We start from the raw sequence: 22,558 nt of genomic DNA, 5'->3' as shown, positions 1-22,558 counted from the left end.
CCAGAAGGATGGAGTGTGTCGAATGGCAACGCAGGGTTGCGGCCGTACAGAAGAAAGAAGGGAGAATAGCCGGCGGTGTCATGCCTTGATGAATTGTATGCAAACATAACGTAAGGGAGCATTGCTTCCCAGTCATGGTGGTCATCAGAGACTTACATGTCACAACATGTCTCTAACAGTTCGGTTGAGGCGCTCCGTGAGACTGTTGGTCTGGGGATGGTGGGCAGTAGTAAGGTGATGTTCGATAGAGCAGCTACGGAGGATTTCGTCGATAACTTTCGCGAGGAAGCAGCGTCCACAATCCGTCAGAAGCTGGCGTGGAGCCCCATGCCGCAGAATGATGTCATTCAGTAGAAAGTCTGCGACATCTGTAGCGCAGCTACTTGGCAAAGCACGAGTTATAGCGTATCTGGTCGCACAGTCAGTTGCGACAGCGATCCATTTGTTGCCTGACACAGACATCGGGAAATGTCCGAGCAAGTCGAGGCCGACGCGGAAGGATGGTTCGGGGGGAATGTCGATAGGTTGGAGCAGGCCAGCCGTATGGAGAGCAGGACATTTGCGACGCTGGCAGCGCTCCCATGCAGCGACATACCGGCGCACAAATTTATACAGGCCAGGCCAAAAGAACCGTTGCCACACACAGTGATAGGTGCGTGAAAAACCCAGGTGTCCTGCCGTTGGAGCGTCGTGCAGATGTTGCAGAATTGTGGCACGCAGGTGTCGGGGAATAACTAACAAAAATTCCGGTCCATCATTGATTGATTAATATGTGGGGTTTAATGTCCCAAACCACCATATGATTATGAGAGACGCCGTAGTGGAGGGCTTCGAAAATTTAGACCACCTGGGGTTCTTTAACATGCACTCAAATCTAAGCACACGGGCCTACAACATTTCCGCCTTCAACGGAAATGCAGCCGCCGCAGCCGGGATTTGACCCCGCAACCTGCGGGTCAGCAGCAGAGTACCTTAGCCACTAGACCACCACGCCGGGGCTCCGGGCCATCAGGCTTCATGTTGTGGCCATACAGAATTTCGTAGCGGAGGACATATTCACGGAGCAAAGGGTCAGAATGTCCTGAAGATACTCGCTCAATGACCGTCTTGAGGGTTGCGTCCCGGCGCTGCTCTGTGCCGATGTCGCACAAGTCAGATATGGCAAGCACACAAGAATCACTCTCATGGACAGTGAGGCTAGCAGGGTCCACCGGATAACGCGAGAGACAATCGGCATCTTGGTGTAACCTGCCAGACTTATAAATTACGTTGAAGTTATACTCCTGGAGACATAGAGCCCAGCGACCTAGGCGACCAGTTGGGTCCTTGAGGACGACAACCAACACAGAGTGTGGTGGTCCGCAATAACTGAAAACTCCCGGCCATACAAGTAGAGGCAAAATTTCGCTACAGCCCAGACCAACGCAAGACACTCGCACTCCGTTATCGAATAGTTTCGCTCAGATGTGGAGAGAAGGCGGCTGGCATGCGCAATAACACGCGTTTGGCCTCTTTGGTGTTGAGCGAGGACGGCGCCGATGCCGTGAGCACTGGCGTCTGTGCAAACATCAGTCGCCGCGGACGGGTCGAAGTGAGCCAGTATTGGTGGTGAAGTGAGCAGGTCGATCAGCTGCTTGGTCTTGGCCCCACGAGAAGGGTGCGTTCTTTTTGAGAAGCTCAGTTAGTGGTCGTGCGATTGTAGCGAAATTGCGTGGGGTAGGCAGCCCTGGGGTGTCAGCATTTTGCGCGGCGAGTCCGCTTCTTCTTTATCAATTCGTCTACGATGACGGAGCCATGCCCACTGCCTCGTACATCACCTCCGGCAGACGATTCGCGTAATTTCAGACGCCAGTGAAGACTGCTGACGAGAGGTCAGTCCATCTTCGCAGGAGAGATCCGCTAGGTGGCGTAGGGCAGTGAGGACGTGCTCACATCGCTCTCCGCTTTATGAAACGCTTTCAGGCGGAAATTTCATTCAAGTCTACTTGAAGTGTGCGTCATCTTTTTTGAGAAGTTTCGAGGATTCGAAGGACACCAAATCTGGAACCAGCACCAGCTTCACGAGAAACTATCAACATTGGAAGACACAAAATGCACGAACGCAGCTCACCGTATCACCGGCTTCGGTCGGCGGCGCCGGGACGCTAAATCGTGCAGGGTGCGGCGATGGGTGTGTGTGCGTCGACTGGCTCACAACTATTCGACCGACTTTCACGGACATTTTCTGACCGAGTTAGAAGTCGATGGTGAGTGCCATTTAACCTCCCTTTTGGACTATACGCCTTGCGCAGAAGAAAATGGAGGTCGGCCCATTTCACTGTATCTACTGAGCATGCATGCATAAGGACACCTAGAAATTCTTCGTCTACATGGACGTCGACGAAAACCCTCCCGGCGCATCTCTAGTGTCAGAAAATCAATTGAACGACGCGAGTAGCGTCCTGCCAAATGAGGAACCAAGTAACGATGCGCGAGCGCCCAGCGCCGCGTCTCTCGATAACAAGAACGATGACAACGCGGGTCTGGCTCTTACTTGGACGGGGGACGGCTGGCACACCGTCCTTTCACGCAGAAGAAAAAAGAACCATAAACAAAGTCAGAAAGAACCCGAGAAGGGACTAGAGATGAAAAACGAAAAGTCAGCAGGCCATCCGCCTGTCGACGCAGCACGGGACAGCCAAGTCAAGCGGGATTTTCAGCGCAGAAAACACCGAGGTCCGACGCCCCTTCCAAAGGAAGACATAAAGGTTATCCTGAGACCGCACAAGGGTCTCACAGTGAAAAATCTGTTTGGATCGGAGCTCTCTATGGCAGTGATAGAGGCCTGCCGGAACAGCTTCAGAGGAGAAAGTTTTTTGCCGCGGGTCCACCCCAGATCGAACATCATAATATTGTCCACGCCCCACGAACAAGTGGCAGGCAGGCTGAGAGAGATCAACCAATTGAAAATCAGAGGACGGATTCACCCCTTCAATGCGTACGTGGCAGACCCAGAAGACGTGCTGTGAGGCATCGTTCACGGACTACCGCCCGGAACCACTCAGGCCGACCTGATGGCAAACTTACGAATACGGACACAAGGGGTGAAGATAGAGAGAGCCAGGATGCTGGGCTCTTTGAAGTCAGCAATAATAACTTTTACGGGTGATGTGCTCCCCAGGTGTGTCTATTTTATGGGTGCAGAGACGATCTGTTATCCATACAAGCCTACCGTACAGGTTTGCAAGATTTGTCGATCAACTGGACACCGAAACGATGTGTGCCCAACTCCGAACACCAACATGTGCCCCAAGTGTGGGACGTGTGATCCTACTCAAGGACACGAATGTGCCCTGAAATGCGCCATATACGATGAAGAGCACGCTACAGGAGACAAATCGTGCAGAAAGAAACTGAAAAATGTGGCTCCCCGAATATCAGTGGAGACGCCTCGAAGACAGAGTGTACCTACGCCGAAGAGGATTTCCCGAGACTTGAGCAACACCCAGCAGAAACCTCCTCGTTAGTTCAGCTCAGACCGAGAGGAAGCAACGCTCCAGAAGCGGCAGACATCTAGATCCAGCTCCAGATCACGATCAAGATCAACATCAAAGAGCCCGCAACAGCGAAACATCAGCAAGCCTGCGGAGGCCCCTGGCAAGCCAAACTTGAAGAAAACACCGAGCATCAGCTGGGAAACAAGCTCTGCCCATGCCAGGAAAGAAGAAGCAGCAGCAGCAACCACTGGCCTTAGTACAGAGGATGTACAAAACAACCAACCAAACAAGGTGAGCTGGGCGTGTCCAGTGCCTCCCAATGTTCCAGTAACTGATAGCCCCCAGTAGAGGAAAATTCTAGAGGAGAACAAAAGATTAACACAAGAAATTAAACAGCTTAGAAATCAAATGGCTGCGGAGCGGAAAGAGTATAAACTTGCCATCTCGTCAATAGAAAGCAAATTAGAAAATGCAATTAAGAAAATACAAAACCCAGGGTCGGTAGGCAACTCCACCGAGGGCAATAAAGAGGCGCGAGAGTGTCTAGCCAACATGAAGGATAGCGCAGAAACGAGCGAGGAAACGATAGACGACTCGTTCGCTACTCAATCAGAAAGCAGTGAACTAGTAAAGCAAGTGCAGATGCACGTTCACGCAAACAGGGAAAGCATAGCTACTTTACATAAACTTCTAGCTGATTTCATGGCGGAAATGAAAAGGTTTGTCGTAGAAGAACTGAAAATTCAGATGCAGTATGTTAACGATGCTGCGAGAGGCTTGCAGAGGGCATTAAACAAACGCGCCCTGTCCGCCCCAGTTATTGACAAACCATCCAAAGCGGGCCGCGACAGCATGGATAAGACCATGCAGCATGGCCAAAAATAATATAAAATGTGTAGAACATTTAGAGATTTGGCAGTGGAACTGTCGCACTTTTCAAAAGCGCGCCTCAGCACTCCAAAATTACATAACTAGGTACCAATTCAGCCAGACGTAATATGCCTGCAGGAGGTTGGGCCCAAGATGGTCAAACTGCAGGGATAATATTGTTTACAAGATCCAAATTATCCCCACGTAGCCTCGCTGGTTAGCAAAAGTATTGCAGCAAAGATTGAGCACATAGAAAGTTTGCGGATAAATCATTAGATAATCACCTTCCTTCCTCTGAAGAGAGGCAAAGTGAAAACGGTAATATTAAATATATACAGCCCTCCCAAAGATAAACACGAGGACTTTGGTGCACTGCTTAAAGATGTCGTCGGCATTGCAGGGGCGAGAGATCGACCTGTGGTATTGGGCGACTTTAACGCACCCAGCACCACCTGGGGTTATTCGAGAGATTCCCCTAAGGGAACTCGTCTTGAACACGCCGTATCCAAACTAGGATTGAGCTTAATTACGCTACCCACAACACCTACGAGGCTGGGTAACAGCGTAAGTCGAGACACGTTCCCAGATCCGACATGCACACGCAATATTAACGACCCTAACTGGACAAACCTGGAAGAGAATCTTGGCAGCGATCACTACATAATCAGCATTTCCCTGTCAACTCCAAAACTACGTAGAGTCATAGGAGACGTGGTGATCACTGACTGGGAAAGGTACGGACGACGCGATCCCCCACCCGACTCTGTACCGGAGTCGATTGGGGAATGGTCAGAGTACATAATCTCAGTTCACAAACAAACATCTAAACGTATCGCAAGAACAGCAGAGACTCCTGCAGTCGACAGGCACCTGCTCCACCTGTGGGAGAGCAGGCGCCGTATGCTGAAAAGGTGGAAAAACCAGCGACTCACCCGGAACCTTCTCAGCAGAATTGCCGCTTTAGGAGAGGAGGCAAATCAATACGCTAACAAAATTGCAACTGAGGGATGGATACAGTTCTGCAGTTCACAACAGGACACTCTGAGCACTGCAAAAACTTGGCCCATCCTAAGAAATATGCTTGACCCAGAAAAATCAAAATTGGCCACGAACAGAACACTACAACGAATAATGCATGATTTTTTGGGCACAGAGGAGGAGTTATTACAAGCAGTTAAGAACAGATACATAGGAAAGAATACCGATAGTTGGAGTATTGAAATGCAGTACACTGGTGCGAATAATGAGAGACTCGACGCCCCAATCACCAAGAAAGAGGTCTTTGCGGCTGCCCAAGCAGCCAAGAGAAATTCTGCCCCTGGTTCATATCAAATCACAAATGCAATGATAAGGAACCTCAGTGATAAGGTTATAGAGGCACTGACAAACCATTTTAATGACAACTATTGGCTCAAAGGGAAGATACCCGAGGAATGGAAAGTAGCCAAATTATTAAGATACCGAAACCCGGGAAAAAGCCATCCCTGCAGGCACTCAGGCCCATATCTTTGACGTCATGCATGGGAAAGCTTTTCGAAAGGGTTATTCATAATCATCTCCAAAACTATATAGAGGACAACGGCCTTTTTCCAGCCACTATGCTGGGTTTCGGAAATGGCCTCTCCACTCAAGACGCATTTCTCCTATTACAAGAGGAAGTTTTGAGCTATATACCTACAGGAGGAGAACATCTAATACTACTAGCCCTTGATTTAAAAGGAGCATTCGACAATATCTCGCATAAAGCCATCCTAACAGAATTAAACATCGGATGTGGGACAAACACCTACAATTACATCAAGGCATTCCTCACAGAAAGGCGGGCTTCGATAAGCGTAGCACAAGTCATGCCAGACGCTTTTGAGATGCCAAACAAAGGTACCCCTCAAGGAGCTATCCTCTCTCCCCTGCTCTTTAATATCGCCATGTTAGGACTGACGCGAGCTCTGGATGAAGTTCCGCAGTTACGATACACTCTCTATGCGGATGATATCACCCTATGGGCAACGCGTGGATCTCTGGCTAACAAAGAGCAGACACTTCAAGAGGCTGCAACAGCAGTTGAAAACTTTGCGAAGGCAAGCGGGCTCAGCTGTGCCCCCCAAAAATTTGAAATTATCAGGGTACATGTAAAAAGATACAAAAGTAACGAAAGCATCGACATACACATTGAAGGTGTCAATGCACGTGAGGTGACCGTCGCACGTATTCTGGGTTACTGGGTTCAAAGTAACGGACGAGCGAACCATACAATAAACATGTTAAAATCAGCCACGAAACAAGTTGCACGAATGATCCATAGAATAACATACCACCAACAGGGAATGAAGGAAGGAGACACAATTAGATTAGTAGTACAGGAACTTGTACTGTGTAAGGTTACGTACAGTCTACCTTTCCACGTGTTAAACAAATCAGAAGAAACCATCGAGTCTATAATTAGGAGTGCCTACAAAGTGGCCATAGGGCTACCGGTAAGCACAGCAACCCAAAAGCTTTTGGACCTCGGTATATATAATACATACCCTGAGCTAAAGACAGCGGTACTGACTGCGCAGAGAAACCGTCTAAGTCAAACGAAAGCAGGGAGAGAGATACTTGCTAGGGTGGGCTTTCCGCCATACCCCAGAACCTGGACAAGGTTCTTGTAGAAATCCCGGATCCCGTTCGCAGCAATATCTCGATCTCACCGCTGCCCAAGAACATGGACGTAAAAACAAACAGAAAGCGCAGAGAGGAGAGAGTGTGATGGCTCCGCAAAACATTAAAAAACAAATCAAATGTTTTGTATGTGGACGCTTCGAGGTACAATTTTAAACGGTCAGTTGCATCAGTACTTAGCAACGACAACTGCATGGTGACATGTGCATCGCTGTACACGTCCTCGATCGCCAAGGCGGAATGCTTTGCCATTGCCCTTGCAATCAAAGCGCAGGAACAAAGAGATGAGCCGCAGACAACTATCATTTTCGACTCACAAGAAACGTGCCCTTTCTTTTTAAGAGGCCGCCTTTCGATAAAAATAACCAAATTCTTAGGTGCGAGATTGACGAAAAAATACAGGCTGATCTGGTGTCCAGGACACGCAGGCCTGGAGGGGAACGAAAGTGCCAACACTTGTGCTCGTGGGCTCATGAACCGAGCAGAGCTCCGACAGCACATTCGATCCTTTGAAACACTCCAGCAGGAAGCTCTCGAGGAGGATGATGAGCCATCCAGAATGGCCCCTCGCGAAATTCTTGCTAACCAGCGAGGCATGCGAGGAAAATACAGCGCCCCCCACAAATCATTAGAAGGGGAGGACGCGATTGACCTCAACCGAATTCAAACGGGAGTCTTTCCCAATCTTCAAAGATTACACAAAATTTTTCCAATGCTGTATGGGCATGCGTGTCCGTGGTGCGGCAGCTCGCCATCGCTCTACCACATTTCGTGGGGATGCCTAAAATGACCACCAAATTTAAATACCTTCTTAGGTCAGTACAAGCTTTATAATACTTTCGAGCAATGGGAGGCACAGCTCGCCAGCTCTGGCCTAGAGGTGCAGCTTGCACTTCTGCGTCACGTCAAGCAGGCGGCGACAGCCAGTGGAGCCCTGGACTTGGGGCCCCACCCATCAAGCTCATGACCCCTGTCCCACACCCTTGCAAATAAAGTTTTTCCTTCCTTCCTCTTATCTTCACAGGAGGACGTCGCAGCGGTGTTCGGCATTCGAGTGAATGATCTTGAAATACGCCTGCTTTTGGCCAGTTCAAAACGCCGGAATTCTTTAATAATTTCGTCGACCGTCGCGCACTTCCAGCACATTAGCAGGTTGAACGCGTCGTTTGCTATCCCCTTGAGGACGTGGCCAACCTTATCAGACTCTGACATGTCGTTATCGACTGCGACATAGAGATAGCACGTCCTGTATATACGAGATATACGGCTCTGTGGACATCTGAGCACGTATAGGCAACTCCTTCTTTGCAGCCGTATTCGACCGATGGGCTTCCCAAACATGTCGCGAAGTTTCTCCTTGAAGGTGTCCCAACTGCCAATCTCCTCCTCATGGTTCTCATACCAGACACTGGCCGTGCCTTTCAGGCAAAACAGCATGTTGGCCAGCATGAGAGTCGAATCACACTGGTTGAGCGCACTGGTACGTTCATAGTCGGCTATCCAGTCGTCGACATCAACTTCGACCGTACCACAGAACGTTCTTGGATGTTTCTGATGCGTCAGCACGTACGTGGGTGGGGTGGGGCTGGTGGAGGCGATCCTGTCGATAGTGCAGGCATTGCAGAGGCCGATGGAGAGGTGGCCGTGGGATCAGTCCCGTGTTCCATCGCGAAAACTTCGATTTGACGACCACTGTGGAGCTCTGTTGTATGGCAATTCGTTATTCAGCACCTCCACCAATTTTTACGGGCATTACAAACACACGAAAAAGAGAAACGAGTGTATTTCCAATATTTACAGGTAGATGTGACACCCCAGGGCTGCCAGGATCTCGCGCGGCGAGTCCGCTTCTTTATCCGTCAACGACGGCGGAGCCATGCTCACTGCCTCGTAACAATACAACCACTGGCTCCACAGACCACGAGCACAGAAGCCTGATGCACTATGCCACTAATACAGGCAGGATTTTCAGCAGAAAAGAGTTATACAGTCGAATCTCGATAATTCGAACTCGACGGGGCCCGAAAATTTGTTCGAATTAAAAGAAGTTCGAATTAATGAAAGCTAAATAAACGGAGGGCTCTCCATGCAGTGGCGCATGTGCATTTAGCTAACACACGAGGGGAAAGTTTCATAAGAATTACATTTATTCACAAATCACAGGACATCCGTTATTGATTGACGTTATCAGTGATGCGCATCTGCCCACGTTTGCCTTGCAGCGAGTCAATCAATTTCGCACACAGCTTGCAAAGCATTTCTACTTCGGCTTCAGCATTCTCCTGGCAAGAGAAGTTGCGCGCTAAAATGTCCAGCGCTAGCACTTTCCAAAGACGACGACAACAACTGCGTAGCGTACGCAGCCGCAGCATGGCCAGCACGCGATGAGAAAGGAGGAGCGTCTCCACGCGAAAAAAAACAGATCGGCATTTGAGAGAAAACCAACACTCCACGGCAGCTTTTTTTTCCCCTTTGCTCTCTTGGCGCGTGTCGTTGAAAGGAGAAGGGTTACGTGGCAGGGACGGAAAAGGGGGAAGCGTGGCATCGGCGCGTGAGAGACCCCCCCTCCTTAGAAGATAGTGCCTTTCTCTTTTCCTAGAACCAAACATTCATTTAACCCAGCGACAGCTTTCTTTTTTTCCCCGCTCTCTCTTCGCGCGCGTCGTTGGAAGGAGAAGGGTCTTTACGTGGCAGGGACGGAGAAGGAAAAAAGCTTGACATGGGCGCGTTGCTGATCGGCATTTGAGAGGGAGCAAGTATTCCGCTGCAGCCTTTTCTTTCCTTATCATTTCCTTCGTGTGCAGCGTTTAGGTGTCGCAGGTGGCGCCGCAGGATCGGGCAGGGCGCTGAGAGCATTTTCAGAGTGCGGTATGTTCAAATTAACTATCGCAAGTGCTTGTGCGTTCAAATTACCGGGCGTTTTCGCCGATTGAAATACGCATAGCTTTGACGGGACCTCATTGTGAGTTTGAATTAAGCGTGTTCGAATTAATGAGATTCGACTGTATATGTACTCCCCCTCTACCTAACTGTGCTGGGCTAACTGTGCTTCACAGAAATGGCATTACCATATTAGGAGCGGTGCAGCAAAGTACTGCACCATGACACCAAAAAGCACTGAAGTGCTGCAGGAGTGTGTCAGCACAGCGGAAGCTCCAACAAAGGCTGGAGCATCAGCTTCAATAACTACGCAGTTTCACAATAGATCCTCTTCCGCGTCAGATTGGCCCAAGACATCTCCTTGCCGTCGAAGCTCATTCTTAACATGCAGCAATATTTTTTAGGAGTCAACTATTATTGTTCAGTTGCAATGGTGCAAAGTAAGAATACTGCCCCATTAAGACTTGCAGAAAGGCAGCAACCCCAAGAATATTAAAGTGACTGTGCATTGGACCATAAAGAGATAAACCAGCAGAAACCACAATGCTTCCACGAGTTCGAGAATTTTGCCTCTCACAATTATGAAGCTGAGCATATTGCGACATGCTGGGCTGCCAAAGATACTACAAAGCCAGCACTAAGTGCTCGGCAAAGATGCGGTAGTGAGTGTCAATGTGGGTGGATCTAATCTAAAGAGGCTGACATCCTGGCGCAGCAGCCACACACTCCCTGCAAGTTGTACTTTTATTAATGACCAGCTAGCTGGAGCTTTTCAGAACATTAATTGTTTTGAACATAGCACATTTCACTCTCATGTCCTGAAAAATTCCAATGAAGGAACAAAAAATAACTTGTTTTCTTTTATATTTATCAGTGCCAGTTGACAAAAATTATAGTGGCCATGGTGACAGTGCTTCTACAGTGACAGCTCACCAGCTTCTTCAAACAGTGAAGTATATTTAATGCCTACCTTTAATGCACATTACAAGTATAATGTAAATGCAAGGCAATAAGCTGTAGCAGCGTCAGGACAGAAGCAGCAAGAGCTGGCCGGATATACGGGCGTCGTCGCAGCAGCAACCAGACAGTCCCAGCTTGCGCCTCGCGCCAATATGTCGATGTCGCTGCGGTAGTGGGCATTCCTCTTCACTACATATCGTCCCCCGTCGGAAAAAGAGCCATCCTGGCGACTCACGGAGAACAGAGTACGAGCGGATCGTAATATGGTTTCAACCGCTGTACGTGAACAGTTTCACGAACCCGAAAGCGCTGGTCTGTGGATGGCGTCACGGGTTCGATGATGTAGTTAACCGGTAAAGTCTGCGAGACAACGCGGTAGGGTCCCTGGTATTTTGAAACAAGTTTCGAAGAAAGGCCTGAAGGGACAGCTGGAACCCAATGCCACACAAGGGTGTCCGGAACAAAGTTAGGGTACAAGTGGTTATCGTCACGCCCAGATTTTTGTCTCCATTAGTCGATGGTTGTGAACGACTGGGCGAGCTTACGGCATTCCTCGGCACGGCGGGCAGCCTTAGAGATGGGCGTAGACTCTGAGGAATTGGGGTTGTAGGGCAGAATGGATCTAGTATGGTGGAAGGGTCTCGGCCATATAACAGGAAAAATGGCGAAAAGCCCATAGTAGCCTGTGGAGCAGTATTGTAGGCGTATGTCACAAAAGGCAGAATGAGGTCCCAATCGGAGTGGTCTGAGGCAACATACTTAGATATCATGTCGCCAAGGGTACGGTTGAATCTTTCCGTCAAGCCATTCGTTTGGGGAAGGTAGGCGGTGGTAGTCCGGTGAATGATACGGCATTCGGCAAGGAGTGCATTGACTTCAGAGAGGAACACACGACCTCTGTGGCTGAGAAGTTCACACCGTGTGCCGTGACTGAGAATGATGTTCCGCAGGAGAAAAGATGACACGTCGCGTGCTGTGGCAGCAGGCAAAGCGGCTGTCTCTGCATATCACGTCAAGTAGTCGACAGCGACAACGATTCAACGGTTTCCGGAAGCCGTGAATAGAAGAGGCCCGTACAGATCGATTTCAGTGCGGTCAAAAGGCCTGGCTGGGCAAGGGATTGGCTGGATCTGACCAGAGGGGTGATGAGGCAGAGCTTTCCGTCGTTGGCACTGCGGGCATGACTGAATGTACTTGCGCACAAAGGTGTACATGCCTCGCCAATAAAACCAGGAGGAGAGGCGAGCGTATGTTTTGAAGATGCCTGCATGTGCGCACTGAGGGTCAGCGTGGACAGCTGAACATAATGCAGCACGAAAATGGCGAGGTATGACCATAACCACTTTTGGCCACCAGACTTGTAATTCCTGCGATAAAAGAGGTCATCATGCATTTCAAAGTGAACCGCTTGACGGTGCAATGCTCGAGAAGATGGAAAAGTCGACGGGTCTGAAACGAATCGCCGAAGAGCGTTGATCCAGTCATCCTTACGTTGCTCAGACGCCATGTCGCAGTTTGCTGGAAACACAACCGTTTCATCCACGGCAGATAGATAAGCAGAGCTTTCCGATGATACAGGTGAACACGATAGGGCGTCGGCATCAGTGTGACGTTGGCCAGACCTGTAGACAACACGCATGTCAAACTCTTGCAACCACAAAGCCCAGCGAGCTAAACGGCCAGAGGGGTCCTTCAACGTGGATAACCAACAAAGTGCATGGTGATCGGTGATTACGTCGAAAGGCTTACCATATAGGTACGGTCTAAATTTTCCTAGAGCCCAAATAATTGCCAGACACTCCTTCTCTGTTACAGAATAATTCTTCTCCGCTTTTGTGAGGGTACGGCTTGCGTAAGCGACTACGTACTCCTAGAATCCCGATTTGCGCTGCGCGAGTACGGCGCCGAGTCCAACACCGCTTGCATCGGTGTGTACCTCAATCGGAGCAGTCGAGTCGAAGTGACCAAGATTGGCAGTGAGGTTAACAGGTAGCGCAACTTTTTGAAGGCATCATCACAGGCGGATCACCAAGCGTAACTTTTGGAGTCATTCCGTAAAAGTTCAGTCAAGCGGGCGGTGATCATCGCAAAATTCCGGAGAAAGTGGCGGAAATACGAGCAGAGTCCAAGGAAGATGCGCAGATGCTTCAGAGATGAGGGTTTAGGGAACTCTGCAACTGCCTAAAGCTTGGCGGTGTCAGGAAGAATACCGTGTTTAGAGACAATATGGCCGAGAATCGTGAGCTGACTTGCGCCGAAGCGGCATTTTTTCAGGTTGAGCTGAAGGCCTGCGTCAGTTAGGCACTGTAGTACTTCATCTAGCCTGCGAAGATGCGTGGAGAAATGTGGCGAAAATATAACCGCGTCATCTAAGTAGCACAGGCATGTTTTCCACTTCAGGCCACGCAAAAGATTGTCCATAATCTGCTCGAATGTTGCGGGCGCATTGCAAAGACCGAAAGGCATGACGCAGAATTCACAAAGGCCATCAGGTGTGACAAAGGCCGTTTTAGGCTGATCTTCAGGTGCCATAGGGACTTGCCAGTAGCCGCTCCGTAAGTCAATACAAGAGAAGAACTCCGCACCTTAGAGGCTGTCAAGGGCATCGTCGATTCTCGGTAAGGGGTAAACGTCCTTTCGAGTTATGTTGTTAAGGCGACGGTAGTCAACACAGAAGTGAATTTCCCGTCCTTCTTCTTAACGAGAACGACTGGAGATGCCCAGGGGCTATTCGAAGGCTGGATGACGCCACGCTTGAGCATGTCAGCTACTTGGTCTCAGATAACCTGGCGCTCTGTCGCGGACACGCGATAGGGTCTTTGATGCAGTGGTGCATTGGTTGATTGATTGATTGATTTGTGGGGTTTAACGTCCCAAAACCACCATTTGATTATGAGAGACGCCGTAGTGGAGGACTCCGGAAATTTTGACCACCTGGGGTTCTTTAACGTGCACCCAAATCTGAGTACACGGGCCTACAACATTTCCGCCTCCATCGGAAATGCAGCCACCACAGTGGTGCATTGGTGCCCGTGTCGATGCAGTGATACACAGCTGATGTGCGGCCGAGGGGACAATGCTGGCAGTCAAAGGAAGAACGGAACTTGTTCAGGAGTCACAGAAGCTGAACACGTTGTGAAACAGTTAACGTGTCGGCAATGGAGCTGCTCAGTATGTCAGGTCTAGTTGTCTGCGGCGAAGAGGCACAGGTCAATCCAGCGACTTCGTGTTCGGCAAAAGAACCAGTCGGCATGTCAATAATTGCAGAAGGGTCGAGACTGTAAACACGCCCGACGCAGTCGCCCCGAAGTAGTGCTACAGAACATGACAGCAGATTTGAGATGAGCAGTCTGCTGACACCGTCATGAAGTTCCAAAAGGGCATGAGGTAGCGGCGAACACTTGCGACGAACGAAAACGGCAGATGGCGCGAAAAGGGCACTTGACTCGGCGAGCGCATTGCAAGACACCACGGCAAGGGCAAAAGAGTACGGCGGTATGCTAACGTCTTCAGCAACAAATAGTTTGTCTTCAGTTTCAACAGCGTCATGTAAAGTAGCGTCGCTAAACACTTCAAATGCCACTTCAGCGCACGAGCAGTCGATGACGGCCTTATTAGCGGAGAAAAATTCTCAGCCCAAAATGAGGTCATGGGAGCAGGAATCTAACACTAGTAATTCGACGACATAGATGAGGCCGTCAATCGCAATGCGAGCAGTACAGGCAGCGGCCGACGTGACGCGCTCTGCGCTTGCTATACGAAGCGATATACTGGCTTGTGGCATCGTAACTTTTTTGAGCAAGCGGCAGAGTCTGGCACTGATCACTGAAACTGCGGCACCAGTGTCGACAAGAGCGAGTGCAGCAACGTCGTCCACATATACGTCCAGTACATTCGTCGGTGAAGAGAGAGGCCTTGGTCTTTTCGCGGATGTCGCAGTTCCTGCCTCTGGAACTGTGGCAATTAGTTTTCCCGCTCCGGCAATGAAGGACGATGACGCATCGGCGATGGCGAGCAGCGTCGAGGTGATGGCGAGCGACAGTTAACAGGAGGGTGGTGGTCAACGCACAATGACATCTGGTCGGGATGCTGAGAGCCTGCGAACAAATGGCACAGTGACACATAAGGGACAGGTTCGAAGCTCTGGTAGTAGTTCTAGTGATAGGCAGGGACACGCTGACGGCAGTATCGCGCTATGTGGCCAGGCAAACCACAGGCAAAGCATATCGGCCGATTGTCAGGTGTACGCCATTGTCCACTACTCTGGAGGAACTTTGGGTGAGCAAACCGAGGAGTGGGCACAGCTGATGGTAGTGACCTAAAAGTCTGAAGAGGTAGCCTTGCGGCAACCTCAGCACAGCTTAGAGGTGCATTCACCTCGGCACAGGCCACAGGGGTCGACAACGGCGAAGTGTCGCGGGCAGGTGGCAGAGCAGCGCAAACTTGCTTCTGGATAACCTCACGAATGTTTGCTGGCAGATGTGATGGTGGTTGGCCGGCTGTTCATAGCAGTGACAGCTGACGAGCGACCTCAGCGCGAAAAAACTCCTTGATCTACAATAGCAGCGAGTGATGGTCAGAGATGGTTGTCAAGCTTGAGAGGGTGGCATCCGGGACGTTAGGGCGTCGCAGGAGAAGACGCTGTCGTCGGAGCTCGTCAAAACTGACACAGCTCGATGAGCTCCAAGACAGGGGCAGGGTTTTTCGAAAGGAGCATTTGAAAGGCGTCGTCGGAAATGCCTTTCATAATGTGTCGTACCTTGTCAGTTTCCAGCATCGTCGGGTCAACACGCACGCCGGCAGAGGTCGAGGATGTCCTCAATGTAGCTGGTGAATGGCCTCACCAGTTTGTTGGGACCGGCTTTGTAGACGTTGTTCTGCACGAAGTTTGCGCACCCCAGAACGCCCAAAAACAGCTGTGATGCTGGTCTTGAAGGTCGTCCAAGTAGGAATGTCCGTCTCGTGGTTTTTGTACCACAGCTTGGCAACATCCCTTAAATAAAACATCATGGTACCCAGTTTCATGGCATCATCCAATTTGTTGGTAGCGCTGGCTCATTCGCAGGATTTCAGCCAATTCTCAACGTTTTTCTCATCTGTGCCGCTGAAGATGTCGGGTTCACGCAGGAGCTGGGAACCGGGACAGCCCCTGGGTGGTGAAGCCCGGGGGGGGTGAAGACAGCGTCGTCAGACATGACAGATGGCAGCTTTCGGCTATGCAATTCCAGGGTCGGGGAAAACCGCAGCAGCCTCCACCAAAATATAATGTACATGCAAGGCAGTAAGTGGTAGCAGCGTGAGGACAGAAGCAGCAATAACAGGCCGGATATACCGGCGTCGTCGCAGCAGTAACCAGACAGTCCCAGCTCGCGCCTCACGCCGTGTCGATGTCACTGCGGTAGCGGGCATTCCTCTTAACTACAAAAGCATCTTCAAAGCCTACCTGAAAGCATTCATCTTAGTCATTTACTGGATTTACAGTACTAGACTTAACATCCAGACCCACCTTGTAAGTCAACTTAATATCTCAAAACCAGCACAATGGAGACATTACACTTCAACCATCCGTTCCCATGTCAGCTGGCCGCTCAGTACAGCCACCATGGCCTGCAGTACATACAAGGCCTACTATTCCCCAAAGGCCACAGCAACATGCTGAGCCCATTCCTGAAGCACACCACAGAAAGTTCAAGCCAGTACTCCAGAATCCACTAACAAGACATAACTACCCCACAGCTATTCCCCCTCCCTTATCCCAATCAACTTCTCAAATTGTTGCACAATTCCCATATCTTCACATTTCCTTAAGGGTGGGAATCAAAGATGAAATTCTGTAGTTTTTTGTTGTAGAGCAATAAAATTTGGCATGCTTATTGTAAACTGTGTTGAATGACAAATGACAAAGTTTCATTTAGCTATCTCTAGTAGTTCTAGAATTAGGAATTTTTTATGCATCACTGTACTAGTACCAAACTTGCCCAAAGCCTGGTGTGACAACAAAACATGGTAGAAGCCCATAGTTGCTCTTACATTTCAGCCATTGAGATGGTTGATGTCGTGACATTCTGCAAATATTTTTATGACTTAGCTTTTATTTTACAAAGAACATTTTATACAAGCTTGTAAATGCAGTCGTTATCACAATGTGCAATTAGCTTAGGAGAAAAAATGAGACAGTAATAAACAAATATGGAAACATCACAACACAGGAAATTCACTTAGGAACACACTGCAAAAAACCACATCGAAATCCGTCGAACCAGTCATGCAAACATCATGGCAAGCAGGACGGTCGGATCAAAACACAATTCTCGGAAAACTGGCATAAAGTTGAACGGTCAGTACAGGGCCATCAAAATGCCCCGGGACTGTAATATTTTGTGTTCTTGCTTGCGAGGGTCTTCTTACGTCTCTGCTGTGTTATTTTTTCTGCACTGCATGCTTTTCTTTTTCTTTGTAATTCCTTTTCTTCAGTTTATTGAAGGGAGAGGCTAGCAGGTTTGATGCCCACAGACTTGCACAGTTCAGTGTAAGCTTGCAAATTCCCAAAATTGTACCGTGCAACTGCTTCTTGTACAGCAGTTTCCGCTGCGAATAATGAAGCATGCTTATTCTTTGAAGTCGGTGACCAGATGACTGAATGCAAGCTTTCCGCTGCATTCTGCGTATTGTTGCCTTTGCATCGCTCCAGCAGTTGCGGGTCAGAGAGATGTTGGTATACCGGCAACAGAGCCTCCGCTACACGTTTTGGCTCGTAGACACATGGTTTCACCGGGAGAAGTACGGTGGTGAAACAAGCTTTCCAGAGACAACAAACTTTCTGCGAGCGGTGGCGACGGCGTGGGGTTATCACGCAAAAATGGACCATTTTCGCGCAGATTTCTGCCAGCTTTTTGCAATCCGCGGTCAGAAAAAGTTTTTTAGCTTGCTTTGAGATTGTCTTCGGCAGAAATATTAGATATGATAGAAATGGTCATGCAGAATCCAAATCTGCCCTTATACAAAATTAGTTTTTTTGCGAGAATTTCGTGATTTGATCCTTCACCCCCCTTAAGAACCACAAATAAACTTTAAAATTTTAATGCTGAATTGTTCAAAACCGGTATTCCATGTTGCATGATATGCGTGTGAAAATAGTCAAGTGAAGCTTACGTCAGTGATGCATCATAAATCACTCAGCAGAACGAGCGTGAAAAAGGATACATTTTGGCTTTCTTGGGGTCAAACACCGAGTAGGCTGAAATTAGCTGTGCCAGAACCTTGGGATCCTGGGGCTCTACCTTGCGTAATTCTTCAAGCATGCTGGCAGCCTCCTGGACTTGCCCATTGGCCAGGTAGAACTTGGCACTCTCCCGTGTTAGCAGGTTCAGCTCAGCAGATCGAGGCTATAAGAAGGAACATGCACTCAAATGCCTGCTCATTATGCAGTCCAACTTGAATGCAATGAATTAATTTCAGCAGGAAAATACATGATACAATAAACTTCGTCAGGTTGAGGTTCCTAGGTTTGAACAGAAAGTGTAACCGCAGTTGTTTGTATGGAAGCCCTGCATTTCATCGGTAAACATATTGAAGTGCAACAGCCAACAATAGTGCAATAGCGTAACTGTTTGCCAAAAAACCATTGATTGATTATTTGATATGTGGGGTCCCAAAACCACCATATAATTATGAGAGACGTCCTAGTGAAGGGCTCCGGAAATTTTTACCACCCGGGGCTCTTCAACATGCCCCCAAATCTGAGCACACGGGCCTACAGGATTTTCGCCTACATCGAAAATGCAGCCGCGGGAGCCGGGATTCAATACCACGACCTGTGGGTCAGCAGGCAAGTACCTAAGCCACTATACCACTGCGGCAGGGCCACCAAAAAATCCATATCTAAATGTAAAGCGCAGGACAAATTCTGGCTCTCACATGGAGGGCACACAGAGGTGATACCAAAACGTGTTTCAAAACCATCCAATGGTGACAGGGCAGACAATTAATTCATCTGGCTTTGCTCCCTGCACAAGTGCATTTGTAAAGTGATCGATGATGATGATGATGATGATGATGATGATATATGGTGTTTTTTGGCGCAAGGGCCATTTGATGGCCAAAGAGCGCCAGTTCATGGGACATGGAATGTGGACGATGATTGTGATTAGCGGCTGTATAAGGGCCATAAAATTCCTCGCGGTAAGGCGGGTAAAAACATACAAGTAATAAAATCATGACCATGCCGTGAAAGGTGTGTGTGGTGCGAATAGATGACAAAAGTTGGTGATAATGAAAAATGATGGCGGACATGTGTGGCATTAGCACAAGTACCTCACTCGTTCATAGCCTTGCGTCCAAGGGCCGTGAGGTAAGTGCTTTCTTGTGTAGCCATCGCAGCGAAAACCTCTCAGAAGAGGTCGTGCTACGGAATGCCCGGGTATATGATATGAAAACTATGAATTTCTTTTAAAAACGCTAGCAATGATTTATAACTAAAAAGCGGTTCCCTACCGACTAACATTGCAGGGTGTAAAGGTATATGTTGTCAGTAGGGTAATGGAAAGTGTTGTTTTCTTAGAGCGTCCAATTGTTTGCACTGAATTAAAATGTGAAGGACTGTTAATCCTTCACCACATCTGTCACACAATGGTGGATCCCCACCGGACAAAAGATGTGTGTGTGTCGTGTATGTGTGTCCTATCCTGAGTCTTGTAAGTATTACCTCTGTATGACGCGATTTCGATACGGGCAGCCAATGACCAAGGTGTGGCTTAACAATGCGTAGTTTGTTTTGTGTGTGTGTATCCCACTTGCTCTGCCAGTAGTCCCTGAGATTTCGTTTGAGAGACGGCTTAAGATCAAGGGCCGGGATCGATAAAGGTGTAATGGCGGTGCTTTCGTGGGCGGATGCAGCAAGCTGATCCGCCATCATGTTGCCTTGAATCTCACGGTGCCCTGGCACCCAGCACACAACAACATGTCGGTTGAGTGTGTAGAGTGTGCATAAAATGGAGTAAAGTGAAACGAGGACAGGGTTTTTTGCTTTTTAAGACTTTGCAGAGCCGTTACCACACTGAGGGAGTCTGTATAAATTACTGCTTTTTGTATTTGTGATTGTTTTATGTGTTAAGCTGCCACGAGTATCGCGTAAGCTTCCGCTGTGAAGATACTTGTGCCTGGATGTAGAGGGCCAGCATCCGAAAAGGAAGGGCCAACAGCAGCGTAGGACACAGAGGAGTTGGACTTAGAGGCATCTGTAAAAAACTCAGGACGTGTGTATTTGTGTTGAAGTTCCAGGAAGTATGTTCGGATATGGGCAATAGGCGCATGTTTTGTAACTTCTAGGAACGACACATCGCAGTCTATAATCTGCCACTGCCACGGTGGCGGGTATGCTACAGGAGCCATTAAACTGTGTTCAAGTGACACTCCAGTTTCTTCAGCTAGACCCTTCAGGCGTACTGAGAAGGGCTGCCTCATCGAAGGCCTGTTTTGGAACAGAATGGAGCTCGACAAATCATTAATAGTAGAGTATGAGGGGTGCTTCTTGTCTGCTTTCACCTTCAGGAAATATACAAAGGACATGTAAGTTCTCTGCAGATGAAGCGACCACTCATTTGACTCAACATAAAGGCTTTCTACGGGGCTGGTGCGAAAAGCACCCGTAGAAAGGCGGATGCCCAAATGGTGCACGGGGTCCAGCATCTTCAAAGCACTTTGAGTCGCAGACTGATAAACAATGGCCCCATAATCTAAGCGGGTGCGAATGAGGCTTCTATACAGGTTGATGAGACATTGCCTGTCACTACCCCACGTAGTACGTGACAACACTTTTATAACATTTATGGCTTTTAAAAATTTTGTTTTTAGATACTTGATGTGCGGTACGAAGGTCGACTTGTTGTCCAAGATTAAACCTAGGAATTTATGCTCCGCATTGACAGACAGACGTTGACCGTTCAGTTCAATGTCAGGTTCCGAATGCATGCCTCTCTTTCGAGAGAACAAGACACAGGTGCTTTTTTGTGGGTTAAGTCGAAATCCGTTTTCATCTGCCCATTTGGAGACCTTGTTTAAACCCAGCTGAACCTGCCGCTCACACATTGCCAAGTTGCATGACTTGAAGCCAAGCTGAACGTCGTCGACATATGTACAATAAAACATATTGCGGGGGATGGACAAGTGCAAGGAATTCATTTTGATAATAAATAGTGTACAACTAAGTACACCACCTTGTGGCACGCCTGTTTCCTGGACAAATGTTCGGGAGAGAACACTGCCCACACGGACACGGAATGTTCGGTTTGACAGGTAACTTTCAATTATGTGAAACATTCTTCCGCGCACACCAAGGTGGGACAGGTCTCTTAGAATTCCAAAACGCCATGTTGTATCATAAGCCTTTTCGATATCGAGGAACACAGAGAGAAAATATTGTTTATGGACGAAGGCGTCTCTGATCTGTGCCTCAATACGAACAAGGTGGTCTGTGGTGGATCTACTTTCTCGAAACCCGCACTGAAATGGGTCGAGCAAATTGTTTGTTTCTAAGTAGTGGAGTAAGCGGCAATTAATCATTTTTTCAAATAGCTTACAGAGGCAGCTTGTTAACGCTATAGGTCTGTAACTTGATACAGTAGAGGGATCCTTTCCCTGCTTCAAAATTGAAATTATAACAGCCTCCTTCCAGGAGGAGGGGATCACACCTGAAAACCATATGCGATTATAAAGAGAGAGGAGGGTTTCTGTAGTTTTGGAGGGTAGTTCCTTCAGCATCGCATACATTACGTTGTCAGAACCTGGGGTAGATGTATTACAGCAGTTGAGTGCTGTTCGCAGTTCTGCTAAGCAGAATGGTGCATTATATGCCTCATTTCTTGGGGATTTTCTTTCTAACTTTTGTTTTTCTATTCGTGCCTTGTAATTCTGGAAGGATTCGGAGTAGTGTGAGGAGCTCGATATGTGTTCGAAATGTGTGCCAAGAAAGTTGGCTTGATCCTCCAAGCTTTCCCCGAGGCTATTTACTAGTGGAAGAGAATACGTTTGTTGGCCCTTAATTTTCTTTACCTTATTCCACACTTTTCCCTCATCTGTGTACGAGTTGATACTCGATATAAACACTGTCCAGCTCTCTCGTCTAGCTTGTCGACGCGTTCTCCGTGCCTGCGATTTGACCTGCTTGAAATTTTCCAGGTTTTCTGCTGTAGGGGAATCGCGAAGCAACGCCCATGCTTTGTTCTGAGTGGTCCGTGCTTTCCTGCATGCGTCGTTCCACCATGGGACTCGCCGTTTAGAAGACATGCCACTCGTTTTGGCAATACATTTAGATGCGGCATCAAGTATAAAAGCTGTAAAATACGTGACAGCGTCATCTATGGTCAGGGCAGACAGCTCAGTCCATGTCATGTGTGTAAGAGTTCTATACCCTTCCCAATCAGCTGAGTCAATCTTCCATCGAGGAACCTGCGGGGGTAGTTGATCTTTGTTCGGCGCACTCAGGATGATTGGGAAGTGATCACTCCCATAAGGGTTTTTAAGAACGTCCCATTTAAAAACAGGTAAAAGGGACGGTGATGAAATGCTAAGATCTATGGAGGAGTATGTGTTGCTTGCAAGGCTAAAATACGTAGGCTCCTTCATATTTAAAAGACATAAACTAGAAGAGAAAAGGAGCTGCTCAATGAGACGTCCTCGCGCATCACAGTGAGCATCGCCCCACAGGACATTGT

The 22,558-nt window shown here is 48.5% G+C and overlaps 1 protein-coding gene across 1 annotated transcript in view; it reads right to left on the bottom strand.

Annotated features, from left to right (window-relative positions):
• Srp72 (signal recognition particle 72) overlaps window positions 1-22,558 on the bottom strand; it is an 80,727-nt gene that overhangs the window by 30,043 nt on the left and 28,126 nt on the right. Inside the window, exon 13 of the mRNA XM_037426947.2 lies at window positions 18,051-18,232. Coding sequence (XP_037282844.1) covers window positions 18,051-18,232 — 182 coding nt within the window. The remainder of the gene's footprint in view (window positions 1-18,050; window positions 18,233-22,558) is intronic.

The sequence above is a fragment of the Rhipicephalus microplus genome, chromosome X (assembly GCF_043290135.1).
Source record: "Rhipicephalus microplus isolate Deutch F79 chromosome X, USDA_Rmic, whole genome shotgun sequence".
Classification (NCBI taxonomy): Eukaryota; Metazoa; Arthropoda; class Arachnida; order Ixodida; family Ixodidae; genus Rhipicephalus; species Rhipicephalus microplus.
Note: the sequence above shows the minus strand (reverse complement) of the source record. Positions and strands in the feature narration are given on the sequence as shown.